The 13,609-nt window shown below is 38.4% G+C and overlaps 1 protein-coding gene across 1 annotated transcript; it reads right to left on the minus strand.

The window, feature by feature from the left end:
- Positions 1 to 1,507: 1,507 nt before the first annotated feature.
- Positions 1,508 to 12,497, minus strand: LOC139718012 (EF-hand calcium-binding domain-containing protein 11-like). The gene is made up of 7 exons (XM_071629499.1): positions 12,283 to 12,497; positions 10,009 to 10,104; positions 9,309 to 9,348; positions 7,927 to 8,028; positions 5,456 to 5,546; positions 4,396 to 4,554; positions 1,508 to 2,257 (listed from the first exon to the last, which is right to left on the minus strand). The coding sequence occupies exons 1-6, from the start codon at positions 12,301 to 12,303 to the stop codon at positions 4,470 to 4,472; spliced, it is 435 nt and encodes a 144-aa protein (XP_071485600.1). The 5' UTR covers positions 12,304 to 12,497; the 3' UTR covers positions 1,508 to 2,257; positions 4,396 to 4,469.
- Positions 12,498 to 13,609: the final 1,112 nt, after the last annotated feature.

Below are 13,609 nucleotides of genomic sequence, written 5' to 3' on the forward strand. Positions count from 1 at the left end.
GTGAAGTATATTGAGACAGTTCGTATTATGAAAGTCCCATGTCATGTAATCGTGAAAGTTCCGTTTTAAGTCTTGCATTGTGAAAGTTCCATTTCATGTAAATATGGCTTTACCAAGTGGTTTTATACTCCACATAATGTCATATAGGATAATTTAAGTCAGTTTTGTGATATTGTAAGTTTGTAACACAAACCACCATTTGGCTAATTCAGTTCTGAAGTATATTCAGTTACCCATTATTATTTAGCAGTTAAATAATATACAGTTAGAAGCAGATATGTATGCGAATGAAACAACTTAAAAACGTTTGTAAATGTTTTCTGGTTTTATTGAAATATTCAAGAAATAGCAAATCATACAGTCATAGCAAATTGATTGTGTTCTGTGAACAAAACAAATCTAAAGAAAGGGAGGGATGTAGTATCCCGCAGTTATATGTACACATGTATGCCGCCACCTACGGCAATAGGATGTTGTTATCATGGCGAAAGTGCAACCGCCAGTCTCGCTCTAAGATGCCTGACAATAAAGTTGAGTTCTATAATTCCTGAATACGATATGAGTTTGTCAAGTGTACATAACCGTACATTACAGAGACCTCAGCAGTTGTAGACTATAGAGTGAATTGTTTTCATTGTGTTATAAGGTTTGAATGCGTGAGGCTACGCCCAAGAATAATTAAAGACTATTTTGTAGGGTTAGAAATGTAAAGGGTAGAAAGATTGCTTGAGAAGTCTGCAGTAACCTGTGAGCGGGCGAAGTCACTGGTGGGGAGTTCTGTCCTATCAGCCTAGGAGTGACTGTGACGTGGCAGCCATTGGCCTGCGCCTGCCTACAGCCGCCTGTTTCCGTGAGACTGATTTGGCGTGCTGAATTCGTAAAAGACGGCTGTTGAGCCCGGGGCTCTTTTCCCTGCTTAATCAATAAATGAGCAGCAATTACAAACACCACCACTTCCTGAAGACTCTTATTATACTACCCACGACAGTACTGTCATATGTGGGCCATCTGCGGGGACCTCCAGGTAGCAAAAATTGTTCCCCGCAAGTCACAAGCATGTCTTGCCCAGCAAGGCGTGACAGGCCCTTTAGTGAGGGCGCAAGCCATTTTTTGTTTCTCGAGTGGCACAAGTCGCGGTGACTGATCAGTCGCCGTAGTCACAGCTAAGCCTCCTTTAGTAAAAAACACCCTTATGGGACATGGGTATAGCATGTGCTGTATACATAGCATATCTCCCTGTATTTTCCTTTTAGTGAATTGAACAAATCGACTGATATTTGTGAAATTAATTACCCACGAAAAATATCAGCTTCCATAACAGACATGCCCTGTGCATCATCTCTAAGGTAGAGAAATGCTAACTTTGCTCTTGTCAAGGGATTCTGTCCATGTTGTTCTTGATACAACATTTATGATGATCAATAATGGATATCTATATTAAATTTCTTATAACCAGACATGGCTCCATATGTCACAAACCCGAGGCCCACCTGCCATGGATCCACCATGCAAACGGCTGCACTAGACAGCAAGATTGGTCACAGATACTGTGCAATCTGTTGTGTCCTTACACCATTGAGTCATTCACTTACAAGCAAACTATGAAGGTCAAACGGTCAATCATACAAGGTCACTTGTCAAGTCGGTGACTGCTTGCCCCACCTGGATACATCTCTTTACCTCTTACTTTGCTGACAGCTTGATGTTAATATGTCCTCCTAGGGAGGCTATCCAAGTGCATACACAACCTGTCATTCATTGACCTCTACATTTATACCAGGTTATAGGTCACAGAAGAATGCAGCTTGTCACATTCTCATGTGTGAGTACAGCCTTACCACGCTATGGAGCAATGAGTGCGTCAGAGACCAGATCACCCTCCCTGGATTACCATTGCCAGCATACACAGAAGGGGTGCCGATAGTAACAAAATTGTTTGAAACTGATTATCGATGATGTCATGAGGTACCGTAAACACTTACAGTGACACAGTACAAACCCTGAATCTCATTTGACATAAGGCTTGCTGGATGTTTTGCAACCATCCTTGTACTATAAACAGGAATATTATCATCACTATCAACAGATATTCTGACATGCATGTAGTCACCGTGGCAAGACAACAGCAAATACCAGGTAATCAGCTAGTCTTCTTCCGGAATGCTTTCTCTCCACGTCACAAGTTGGATGTTAGCGATGACCAACAAGATGAGATGGGACTATGGCTTCTCTGAGTTGATTTGATAAAATGAGCAGACTGGAAAGAAGAGAAAGAAAAACAGCAGTCAGTGATGCATAACTAAAATAGCAACTAAAAAACAGATTGTATGTATAATCATCAATGGTTTCATTTGATTTGCAAAAACACAATGTAGAAATGCATCACTATATATCTGAATACACAGATTATGTTTTTGAAATCTATATTTTTAGAAACAACTTTCATTTCCTTTGTCATTTCCAGAGACCTTCAAAAAAAATATGACTTCAGGTCAGTAGATACATCCTTCTTATTTAATCATAAACATTTATCATTTAGTCACGACAAACACAAAAACATGAAAAGCATAACAGCACCAATGAAAAATAACTTCAGGGTGTCATGGAAATGTATGTTCCAAATGTTTATATGGGCTGTCGTGCTGTGTAAAGCACATTCAACATGTGCATGCCCTCTTCATGTACCTGTCTGTCCGTGGCCTACCTAAACTATCTGAGCTGGGGCAACTAAACCTAAAACACAGCATAATAAGGCATTGACTCCAAAGATTTCTTGTCAAATGCTTTTAAAGGGAAATCCAGTCCAAATAGAAGTTAGTCTGATAAGAAATGGCAAAATATTACGAGCTTAACAGTAAAATTTTGATTGAAATTGGATGAAAAATAAGGAAATTATGACATTTTGAAGTTTTGCCACTTTTTGAGAAAAACAGTTCTTGAATGGTCAATATGAATATGCAAATGGCAAAGTGAGCATGTCATCCCATCATAATTTGCCATATAGTTTGTACATAAAATTTTAAAATTTCCAATTTTTCATTCAAACACAATAATGGCCAAGGGTAAAATTCTGGTATATCTAACTGATCACTATTCTGAAGTTATTCAACCAGGAATAACAACATGTTTCAGACTTCAATGACAGAAACATTGAATTTTTGTCATTTTTTGTACACGATCAATGGAAAATTGTGAGGTTATGACATGGTCAGCTCACTCATTTGCATATTCATATCAACTGTACATGTACAATAACTGTTTACAGAAACTAGCAAAACTCCACAATTTCATAATTTCCTTATTTTTCATCTGATTTCAGTCAATTTTTATTTACTGCTCAACTCGTAAGATTTTGCTCTTTTTTATCAGACTGACTTATATTTGGACTGGATTTCCCCTTTAATGATACATTCCAGTAGACCTCACAAAAGATGCCCTCATGTTGACCAAAGGGTCATTCTCATTACACAAAATTGCGACATGAAAACTTGCACTGTTTTACCCTGCATGTCTTCACTACTCCAAAAGCTTGCGATGTTAGTTCCAATGAATAAATTGTGAAGTTTCTGGAAGAACTGCGGATACCCACTGTACTCATATTCAACACTCATTAAAGGAAGAGCGGATGCAGAAGTCATGTGAATAAATGAAACATTTTTCTGTGGTATGCATTGTCATAACATAACACCTTGCCAAGTTTTGTGCAAAGTCAGAAACTTTGCACTCTGACCTGCTAGTTTCATGCGAAGTGTCTGGAGGAATTTGGTACAATTGTTACGCAACATTTACCTTAAGTTTATGAGTTTACAAGTCCATGAGAATGGCCCTCAAGATAAAACTCTACACAAGTTTCAACTAAGGGTGCGTTTACAGAATTTTTCTTCTGGCCAGAAACAGTGTTTTGAAACAGCGTTTCTGGCCAAACAGTGTTTCTATCAAGAAAAAAAAAAATAAACGCTATTAGAAAAAAAAATAAACGCTAAACGTGATTTGAAACAGTGTTTTGAAACACTGTTTTGAAATGCACAAAATAGTGCGTTTCAAAAGTGTTTCTGTAGAAACAGTGTTTCAAAAATCTTATAAACGCAACCGCGATCGCAAACACTGTTTAAATGACGTCACAATGCCTTGCGCGCGCCCTGTTTGACCTTTTGCTGAGGAACAAACTGCGCAGAGTGAGTTGCACACTGGCACAGTCTGAGCGAGAGCCCCAACACGCTCGGGGAAAAAATCTTATAAACGCTCTCCTGACAAAACCGTGTTTCAAATCCATGTTCCGAACCAGTGTTTCATGTACTCGATCAGGTCCCCCGGCCGAGTGCTCTAGTTTTATACATTTTAATACGTAATCAATCTCTGAAACTTAATTAAACATCATGTGAAAGGGAGATTTACCATTCTGATCTCCTCACAAGAAGCTGTCAGCTACAGAGGTGGGTATGTTTGTAGTCTGTAGTCCTCCCTGTGAGTCAGCTGCCATCCAGTAGGCTATACTTCATCATAAACTCAAAGTCTCGGTAGCTGACACGCCCATCTCCATCTCTGTCTAACTCTCTACCACACAAAACAAACACAAAGAAAGAATTAATTCACTTCACTGGTAGAGATATCATTTGATAATAGCCATCACATTGACTACATCACATCCCATCATGCCTTTTTGATATGTCAGAAGAACAGAATTGCCTAGCCTTTGTTGTCAATTAGCAAATATTACTTTTGCATGGATTGCATTGAATATCAGTAACATAGCTCTATATAGAGCACTGTATGCTAAAATAACCCTCTGGCAAGCTAACAACAGATCTACACATCTACTGAAAATTAATTTCCGATCTCATCTGGGAAATCTGAAACATCTGTAGAAATGTGCCGGATGACCTCTGTGACCTTTTACAATCCAACAAATTGAACAAAACCTGCGTTCTCTATCAGATCAAATGAGTTTCAAAAGCTCATTTCAGACTGATTTCAATCTTTTATGTTCACACACAAAGCAAATAATATGTAGGGGGTTCTTTTAATCTATACATGCATACAGTGGAATGAACCAGCTCTCTCTTGATAAGTACTGTAAAGCAAGAAATTTTCGCGGCATGACATTTCCACAAATTGCCAATGGCATTCAATGCACACAGTGTAGACAAGAACTTTTGTGTGCATTTTAATTTTGTGGAAACATAGCTCTCGCAAAATTTGTGAAATCAAAATGCACACAAACATTTCTGGATTTACAGTAGGCCCTAATCCAAACTCTGTACAAAGGGTGCTGATCAGGGCCCCATTTCATAAAAATGTTAGGATGGCAACTCTTGCTAGAATAGCAACTTCTCATAGCAACAGCCAATCAGGAAGCTGGATTGATGTCATTATCATGACAATTGCTGTTCCAGCAAGAGTTGCTATCATAGCAACTTTTTATGAAATGGGGCCCAGGTCACCCTAGTCCACAAACCTGAATGCTGCTTGTAATCTCAATGGCTTGATTCCTGGAGCTACCTGCTCACATGCCTTCTCAAGCTCCTCATAAGTCAGAAATCCTTTACCTATGATGCAGAAAGATGTAAATAAAGATCCAGAACATGTTGTACTCAAGCAATAGGATGATATAACAGCTGTATCTACAGCAAGTTCCTAAAACTTGAACCTGTCGTATCTCGGAGCTTCACACTTTTTAGAGCAAATAATTGTCAGCATTCATCAACATCTCATAAGGAAAAAATAACATTTCTGTATCCTCCAAACAATAAAGCAATCTTTCCATCATACACACACACACACACACACACACAAAAAAAAACTGTCCATAGAGCAGATTTTTATTTTTTTATTTTTTTTTATTTAAATACTTCATGGTCATGTGATTAATGTTTTCTGAAGGAGAACTACCTCTACACAGGAACTTTTCACTGAAAGCTGTTACTCACAGGACACAAACAGAGTAGAATTTTTCAGTAATATCAGCCAGGAAGTAAGATAGCCAAAACCATGAGTTCGTAAAATGTGGCACAGTGACCTCTGACATTCCTAAACAGTCACCTGGGTGACATGAGGATGAGGTAGCTTGCATATTACCCCGCACTTGGTTTATTCAAGAAAAGTTCCTTACTATTAAAATATGCTTTGTTAGCCATGTAACTGCTGTTCAAACAACTTACTTTTTTAATTCTTCTTTTCAGATTTGTGTTTCACTGATTGCTCCTGCTTTCATCTTGCGAGTTGATTCTATATTTTCCTTGAAATAGGATATCCTCTGAGTTGTGAGCTTTTCTTCATTTCTATAAACATTCACAGCTCCTTACAGCTGCCTTACATAGAAATGGCATATTATAATTTCTCACAAATGTCAAATTACAATGCTAAATTCGAGACTGTAATATACTATGTAAACAATGGCTTCTTTAAACAACAAAGAGTTAATTGATGAATGATGGTTCGAAGTTGTGTTTACTAGAAAAATTATAAACAACAAGGAAAAGTAGAAATTACGCAGTGCGTAATATATGTCCCCACCGGAAGTAGCATTTTGTAGCCAATGTACAATATAGGTCAAAAATCAAGGTCAAAGGTCAAAGAAGTCAAAGGTCAAAATTCTGTGTAGAAGTTTTGAAGCCCTCACCTAGTGCCATCACATAAAGCAAACGGAATCGAAATCGGGTTAGAAATGGCGGAGTAGCATTTTGTAGCCAATGTACAATATAGGTCAAAAATCAAGGTCAAAGGTCAAAGAAGTCAAAGGTCAAAATTCTGTGTAGAAGTTTTGAAGCCCTCACCTAGTGCCATCACATAAAGCAAACGGAATTGAAATCGGGTTAGAATTGGTGAAGGAGTAGCATTTTGTAGCAAAATGTACCATACAGGTCAAAAATTAAGGTCAAAGGTCAAAGAAGTCAAAGGTCAAAATTCTGAGTAGAACTTTTGAAGCCCTCACCTAGTGCCATCACATAAAGCAAACGGAATCGAAATCGGGTTAGAAATGGCGAAGGAGTAGCATTTGGAGCAAAATGTACAATATAGGTAAAAAATCAAGGTCGAAGGTCAAAGAAGTCAAAGGTCCAAATTCTGTGTAGAAGTTTTGAAGCCCTCATCTAGTGCCATCACATAAAGCAAACGGAATCGAAATCGGGTTAGACGAAGGAGTAGCATTTTGTAGCCAATGTACAATATAGGTCAAAATCAAGGTCAAAGGTCAAAGAAGTCAAAGGTCAAAATTCTGTGTAGTAGTTTTGAAGCCCTCACCTAGTGCCATCACATAAAGCAAACGGAATCGAAATCGGGTTAGAAATGGCGAAGGAGTAGCATTTTGTAGCCAATGTACAATATAGGTCAAAAATCAAGGTCAGAGGTCAAAGAAGTCAAAGGTCAAAATTCTGTGTAGAAGTTTTGAAGCCCTCAACTAGTGCCATCACATAAAGCAAGCGGAATCGAAATCGGGCTAGAAATGGCGAAGGCGTAGCATTTTGTAGCAAAATGTACAATACAGGTCAAAAAATCAAGGTCAAAGGTCAAAGAAGTCAACGGTCAAAATTCTGTGTAGACGTTTTGAAGCCCTCAACTAGTGCCATCACATAAAGCAAACGGAATCGAAATCGGGTTAGAAATGGCGAAGGAGTAGCATTTTGTAGCAAAATGTACAATATAGGTCAAGGTCAAAGGTCACAACTGAAATTCTGTGTAAAACTTTCAAAGCTCCCATGTAGTGCTCTCACATAAAGCAAACAGAATCAAAATTGGCTCATAAATGACAGAGAAGTAGCAAATTGAACATTAATATTTTGATCACACACGGACGCACACACGGACAGACGGACGCACACACGGACAGACGGACACACACACGGACACACGGACACACACACATATGGAGCCCGTTTCATAGTCCCCTGCTCAAACTCGTTCGGCGGGGACAAAAATATAAATCCTCACATTTGCTGTCAAATGCCAGGAAGATCTGTCGAATGTGTTCATCCATGTCCTGTGCCTTCAGCTTGCATCTCATGGTGGAGATAAACTCTGTCTTTGTCATACCTTGGGAAAAAATGGAGCATGCAGCAGGACAGACACATTGGTACATTGTTATTGTTGCCTCGGTTAACATGAAATCTTGGTCACAGAATGTCACCAGTACTTTAGTAACAATGAACATTTTCATAAATCTTCAATGTGTCAACTTTCTAACATATGCCACAAATACAGTGTCACAATTTCAAACAAATGATAGATGTTGAGTTATTCTATGGCTACAGCTACAATGCTGAACTATTCCTAGAGTACTGTACATTGTATGTCTTTCCCACGTCCTCATCAACCTACTCTATCATAAATTGCAACCATCCTCTGCACACCCACTAAGATTCAATGTAAGTCTTTTTGAGAATCAATGCCTGTCACGTATGCAATGAGGTATTGATATCATAAAATCGAAACCTAGCATTAAAAAAAAAAAGTACATGTTCCTCATGAGAAGAAATATTACTTTCCATTGTATATCTAAGCAAAGACAATCACACTATTTGTTCCAACCAGAAGTTACAGTTTCTTTTTAAGATACTTACTACCCTGGTATCATAAGTTTACATTTCAGGCCCTGAGTTAAAGTAGGTATATGACAATTTCTGTAACAACATCAAGACTTTCTTGCTCAATTGAATATAAAAACAAATAGCACTGTGGTTATCAAGGTAAACTTCATTGCACTGATACAAACAAAAAAGGAAACACATTAGATATGCTGGGAAGAATTGTACAAATAAACTTTCACATAATGTGTGTGGTAAGGTCTTTAATTTTCTACACTGCTATTATTGTGCTACAAAAGACATCATAAATCTTCATGTTTTCTTCATATTTTGTAGTTTCACCAGACAATTTGCTGTTTCTGGGCACACAGATTGGGTCGCTCTTATGACTTGCTAGTAGAGAACCCCCCCCCCCCCCCCACACACCTTTAAAGATGATTTGGTGAAGATAGCTAAAGACTCTGTACACTTCACACATATTTCTAGTCAAAACACTATCATTAACCCAATCAATAACTACATCTACCAAACCTACAACTTGTCGCAAGAACATAGAGAAAAAAAAATGTAAACAGCTGCAACAAAATCTTAATTAGAAATTCACAAAGGCAATGTTAGCTTAGAGACATTTCATGTGATAGTGCACTATATAAATATTGTGAATTATTATTACTATTATCATTATTATCATCATTGTCATTATCATTATTATTATCATTAGTGATTTGAGCTGCTTCCACAATTGTATTAAAGCTGATCGAGAACTCAGATAGCTCTCAAACTTGTTACCTGGCTCTTGGACATCTTTCATCAGATCGTCCACTTCAAACTGTACATGAAATAAAACCAGGATATGCAAGAGAGGGAGTAAAATGATAATACACATTCCTTTAAATGTTTGTCACTTAGCTTAAATACAAATAGTCTAATTGGATCATTTTCTCTTTTTTGTTGTTGCATAATCTACATGCAAAATTCCTCCTGAAGGAAATCTCTGTTACCATGATTTTATATGGGTACTATTGAATTTGTTTTATACAATAAGAACAAAATAATGAAAATTACATCATTATCAGTTGTTTTTTTCTTAAGTAATGTCATCAGATAGAGAAAAATTATATCTTTCAATGATAATGCATTCCTTCCATAACAAGATATATTTTGTAAGATATTATGAAATTATCACATATGTTTTCATTATTCATTTTTCAGCAGCTTCACTCTCAAATATTGCAAGTTGATTAAATTGGATCTATCAGTTCTTCCATTTAAACTCTTCAAGTGTATAGAAAAAAAATCAAATGTATTCAAAAGAATCAGCTTTTTACACTGTGTTACAATTGTGACTAAATTCCATGCTGATGAAGCATAATTATAGTTCAAAGTTCCACTGTTTTCCTTAGGCTGTAGTAACAGCTTTTGCTGCTTTTTAGGGTATGCAAACATCCTTTTGATTCAAGACAGGATGTGATTAAAGATGAGGAGTTACCTTTGATGGTTTGTATCCAAAGAGTCTCACAACTGCAACCTTTAGATCCTCCCTGGATAGCCAGCCCTTACTATCGACATCACTCTCATGATAGACCTGTCCAGAGAGACACAACAATAATAGAAAACAAAAGTCATCAAATGGTGACCTTACAGCATGTGTTATTTTATCAACCATGCATATGCCTGCATGAGGATGAGCTGATTTTGTTAAAATGCCCATTTCACATAGACACTTGCCTGAATATACTTGGGACTAGGGTCTTCAATGGGTTAAACTGAAATATAAAATTCAATGAGAAGCTACAGACGTTAAAGCAGCTGAAGTGTCATGCTATCAGAATGCAAGTGACATAATGCTCATTACTCACTCTAAATTGATGCATTCTGTTGACCGGTGACATAGTAACCTGAATAGCTTCTAGATGGCTTACATGTACTCTGTATCTCACTGAATGCAGGGTGCTACCAAACTTTTTTTTCACCACTTGCCTAGTCGGGCAAGTAGATTTTCAAATTGTTAAATAAAATTTGCCTGAACATGAATTTCACTTGTTCAAAAAGAAAGTTCAAAGATACGAGAAAATAATACAGAAAATCACTTGAAAGTCAAGAGGTTTGAAGAAGGAAAAAGGGTAAAAAAGGTAACTTCAAAACATTTTGCTTGCCCAATTCAGGCTAGCATTTTTCCTTATAGTGCCAAAACACTTGTCCAACCTTGATTTTCACTTGCCCTGGGCAATCAAGCTAGCCCTTGCAGCACCTTGCTGAAGGAGACATCTGCACAACTGATGCAAATGATTAGTCGCAGCAACTTGTGCAACTGGAAAGATCAAAGAATGGCTTGCACTTGCACCACAAAGGCCACTCCAGAGCAACATTCGAGATGTCTTAAACAAGGTGGCAACTTATTCATCGCGAAGTCATGGGGACGTCACCAGGACATCCTCAGCAGACATTCAAGCAGCTTCTGTGAGAAGTCTTCTCAGTTTGAGAGATGGCTCTATGACTTTTCCTCCTCCATCATGTTTAGGAACTATAACATTTTGAATTGTGTGATCTGGTGTGTACTAATATTTTGACTTATTCTGATTGAAAAAAAAAAAAGACTGTCCCAAAATGTAACTTTTTTCAGAGGTTGGAAATCCCTGGGGTTTTTTTAGAGGGATTTTTTTTATTTTTTGTTTTTTGTTTTTTTAAAGATGCCTGTGAATTGGTAGGGACAGCTGACATACACAGAGCAGCCTTGAACACAACAGCTAGCTCCTAACACCATATATCATGTACATATTGCAAAATCATGAGCAGATCTAGTCTACTCAATTCTGTGAGGAAATGGTATATAATCTCACAGACTCCAAAACTCCTTGTTCAAAACAAGTTGTATACATTCACACTCATGAAATTCTTCCGTCGGAAGAATTTCATGAATTTGAATAATTAGGCAGTACCTGCTCTATGCTATTATAGGATTAGACACGACACTTGCTGTCGGGCAGAAGCTCGGTGGTCTAGTGAAGATGACGCTTGTCCGGAGATAAGGAGGTCATAGGTTCGAATCCTGCTAAGTACGTACACCCATGATTTCTTTTATCATGGCTACTACTAAAAGACTGATCAATTCAGATCAATTCAGTATATTTGGATAATAACTTCATTCAAATTACATTGTCGTATTGCTTGAATATAAACACAAAGCACTTTACAAACCCTACAAACTCAACACTGCATCATTTACATCATTCATAACATGTAGGCCCTAAATTTATTCAAGTTTGCATCTTGCTGTACCAGTAGTACCGGTAGGCTTTGACAGAAAGATCCGTCTGTCTGGAGGAGTCTTTTATTTTTTTGACGTTATCGCTCTCCTCCGTAGACGTGTACAGGAGGGGATCCGTGAAGCCAGACGCAGTCTCCGCAAAACGTATCCCCGATGACCAGATACAGACCGATCTTTCAGTCAACGGTAGGCTCTAGATGAATATCAAGACAAGTCTTTGTTTTTTAAATGAATAGAACGTAGGACTACCTTGACTAGTGAAGAGTTCTCGGAAAGAGTTCCTTTTGTAGTAAAAGTTGCACTTAACTCTCTAACGTTAGAAGTACCATTTGTAACGGTTTAGGACTTAGTCTGAGTTTAGATAGAAAAATATGAATTTTAGTCATAGATTTCTTGTTTGGCAAGCCCCCTAAAACCCAGGATAGCCTTCTTACTTGTTCTACTATTACTACTAGAATCTAGTAGTGAATTGTGTCAATGGCATCTGAAACTTACAGTTTCCAGTGGCACATCCATGATGTTGAAATCGCGTCTGGTATGATCAGTTGATGTTTTCTAGGCTTCTGTACTGGCGACTGGGAATTGCAAAATCAACTCGGAGAGGCGTAACGTGGGACGTGGGACCTGGGGTTGGTATCACTGCACTGGTACGGACGATGTCGAGTCGATCCGACGACGGAGGCTCGAGTCTAAAATACTATCTTTCCCGTCGTTTTCCAGTGCACATAAACGCTGATCTTAAGTACAGTCGAAATATCTTGCAAACTGTTTGCAGCGCTTTCTTTGCCCTTCTGGTACCAGGTAGATATTTTACCTTCTTGACTTCTGCACCACTTCATCATCGGTCAGTGTCATGGAGTGAGTAGCGACCCGAGTCGAACTCCAGTACCGAGCGAGTGCAAGCGGCTTGCGGCCGCCAGCCGGCCGGTGGTGTTTGCGTGAGAAGTCCCCATACTCTCTCAGGCGCAGGCCGACGAGGTCTAACGTCTCCCATAGTGTTTTTGCACACTGGTGTACATGTATTCAAATCAGCGCCAGTGAGGGCAACTTTACTATGGAGTGGCCAAAGGGTAAAAATTAATAAATGTAATACAAATTCCGTCATCACTTTATTGGAGTGTATCAAACAACGAAGGAACATTCAATTACGTGTATTTCGTCCGTCCAACAAAAGGGTGAAACGCAATGCATACACAAATCATTGTAAGAATTGAAATACTTACGGATCACAAGGTCAGGGCCGGCGGGGCGTTTTCAAAAGTGTGTGTGTGTGTGGGGGGGGGGGGGGGGGGGGGGGGGGCTGCCTTTCACGGATTTCATGAGCTAACGAGCAAAAAAAAAAAAAAAAAAAAAAAAATTCCTCAGCTCAACTCTCCCCTTCCACGTCCTGGTTTCTTGAGCTGACAAGCAAAAAAAAAAAAAGAAAATGAAAGGTCTTCAGCTCATCTTTCTCCTTCCATTTCCGGGTTTCTTCAGCTGACGAGCAAAACAACAACAACAACAAAAGGGTCTTCAGTGGGAAATAATTAACCTTACCGTGCTCACACTTCAAGATCTCTATTTCTTTTTAGTGTCACTTATGTACTTCCGAGTAAAAAAAAAGTGTGTGGGGGGGGGGAGGCCCAAAGTGATGATACTTTCCTTAATATATGGTGCACAAAAATGTGGAGATATACATGATAATTTTCGGACAATAATTTTTACTTCCGTGTAATGAGAATTTACTTATAACTGTGTTCATTATGGTGGGAGTGCACTGTATATAACAAAATACATGTGCAATTAAGTGGAGCAACCAAGAACAGCAATGTATACTTTGCAA

Source organism: Diadema antillarum, unplaced genomic scaffold (genome assembly GCF_040938485.1).
Source record: "Diadema antillarum isolate AM-2024a unplaced genomic scaffold, OU_Dant_1.0 scf00000087, whole genome shotgun sequence".
Lineage (NCBI taxonomy): Eukaryota > Metazoa > Echinodermata > Echinoidea > Diadematoida > Diadematidae > Diadema > Diadema antillarum.

Coding starts and splice junctions, on each gene's coding strand:
- LOC139718012 (XM_071629499.1), bottom strand. CDS start 12,303: ATGGATGTGCCACTGGAAACT. Junction 9,349..10,008: donor TTGGATACAAACCATCAAAG/GTAACTCCTCAT, acceptor TTTCATGTACAG/TTTGAAGTGGACGATCTGAT. Junction 4,555..5,455: donor AGATTACAAGCAGCATTCAG/GTTTGTGGACTA, acceptor TTTGTGTGGTAG/AGAGTTAGACAGAGATGGAG.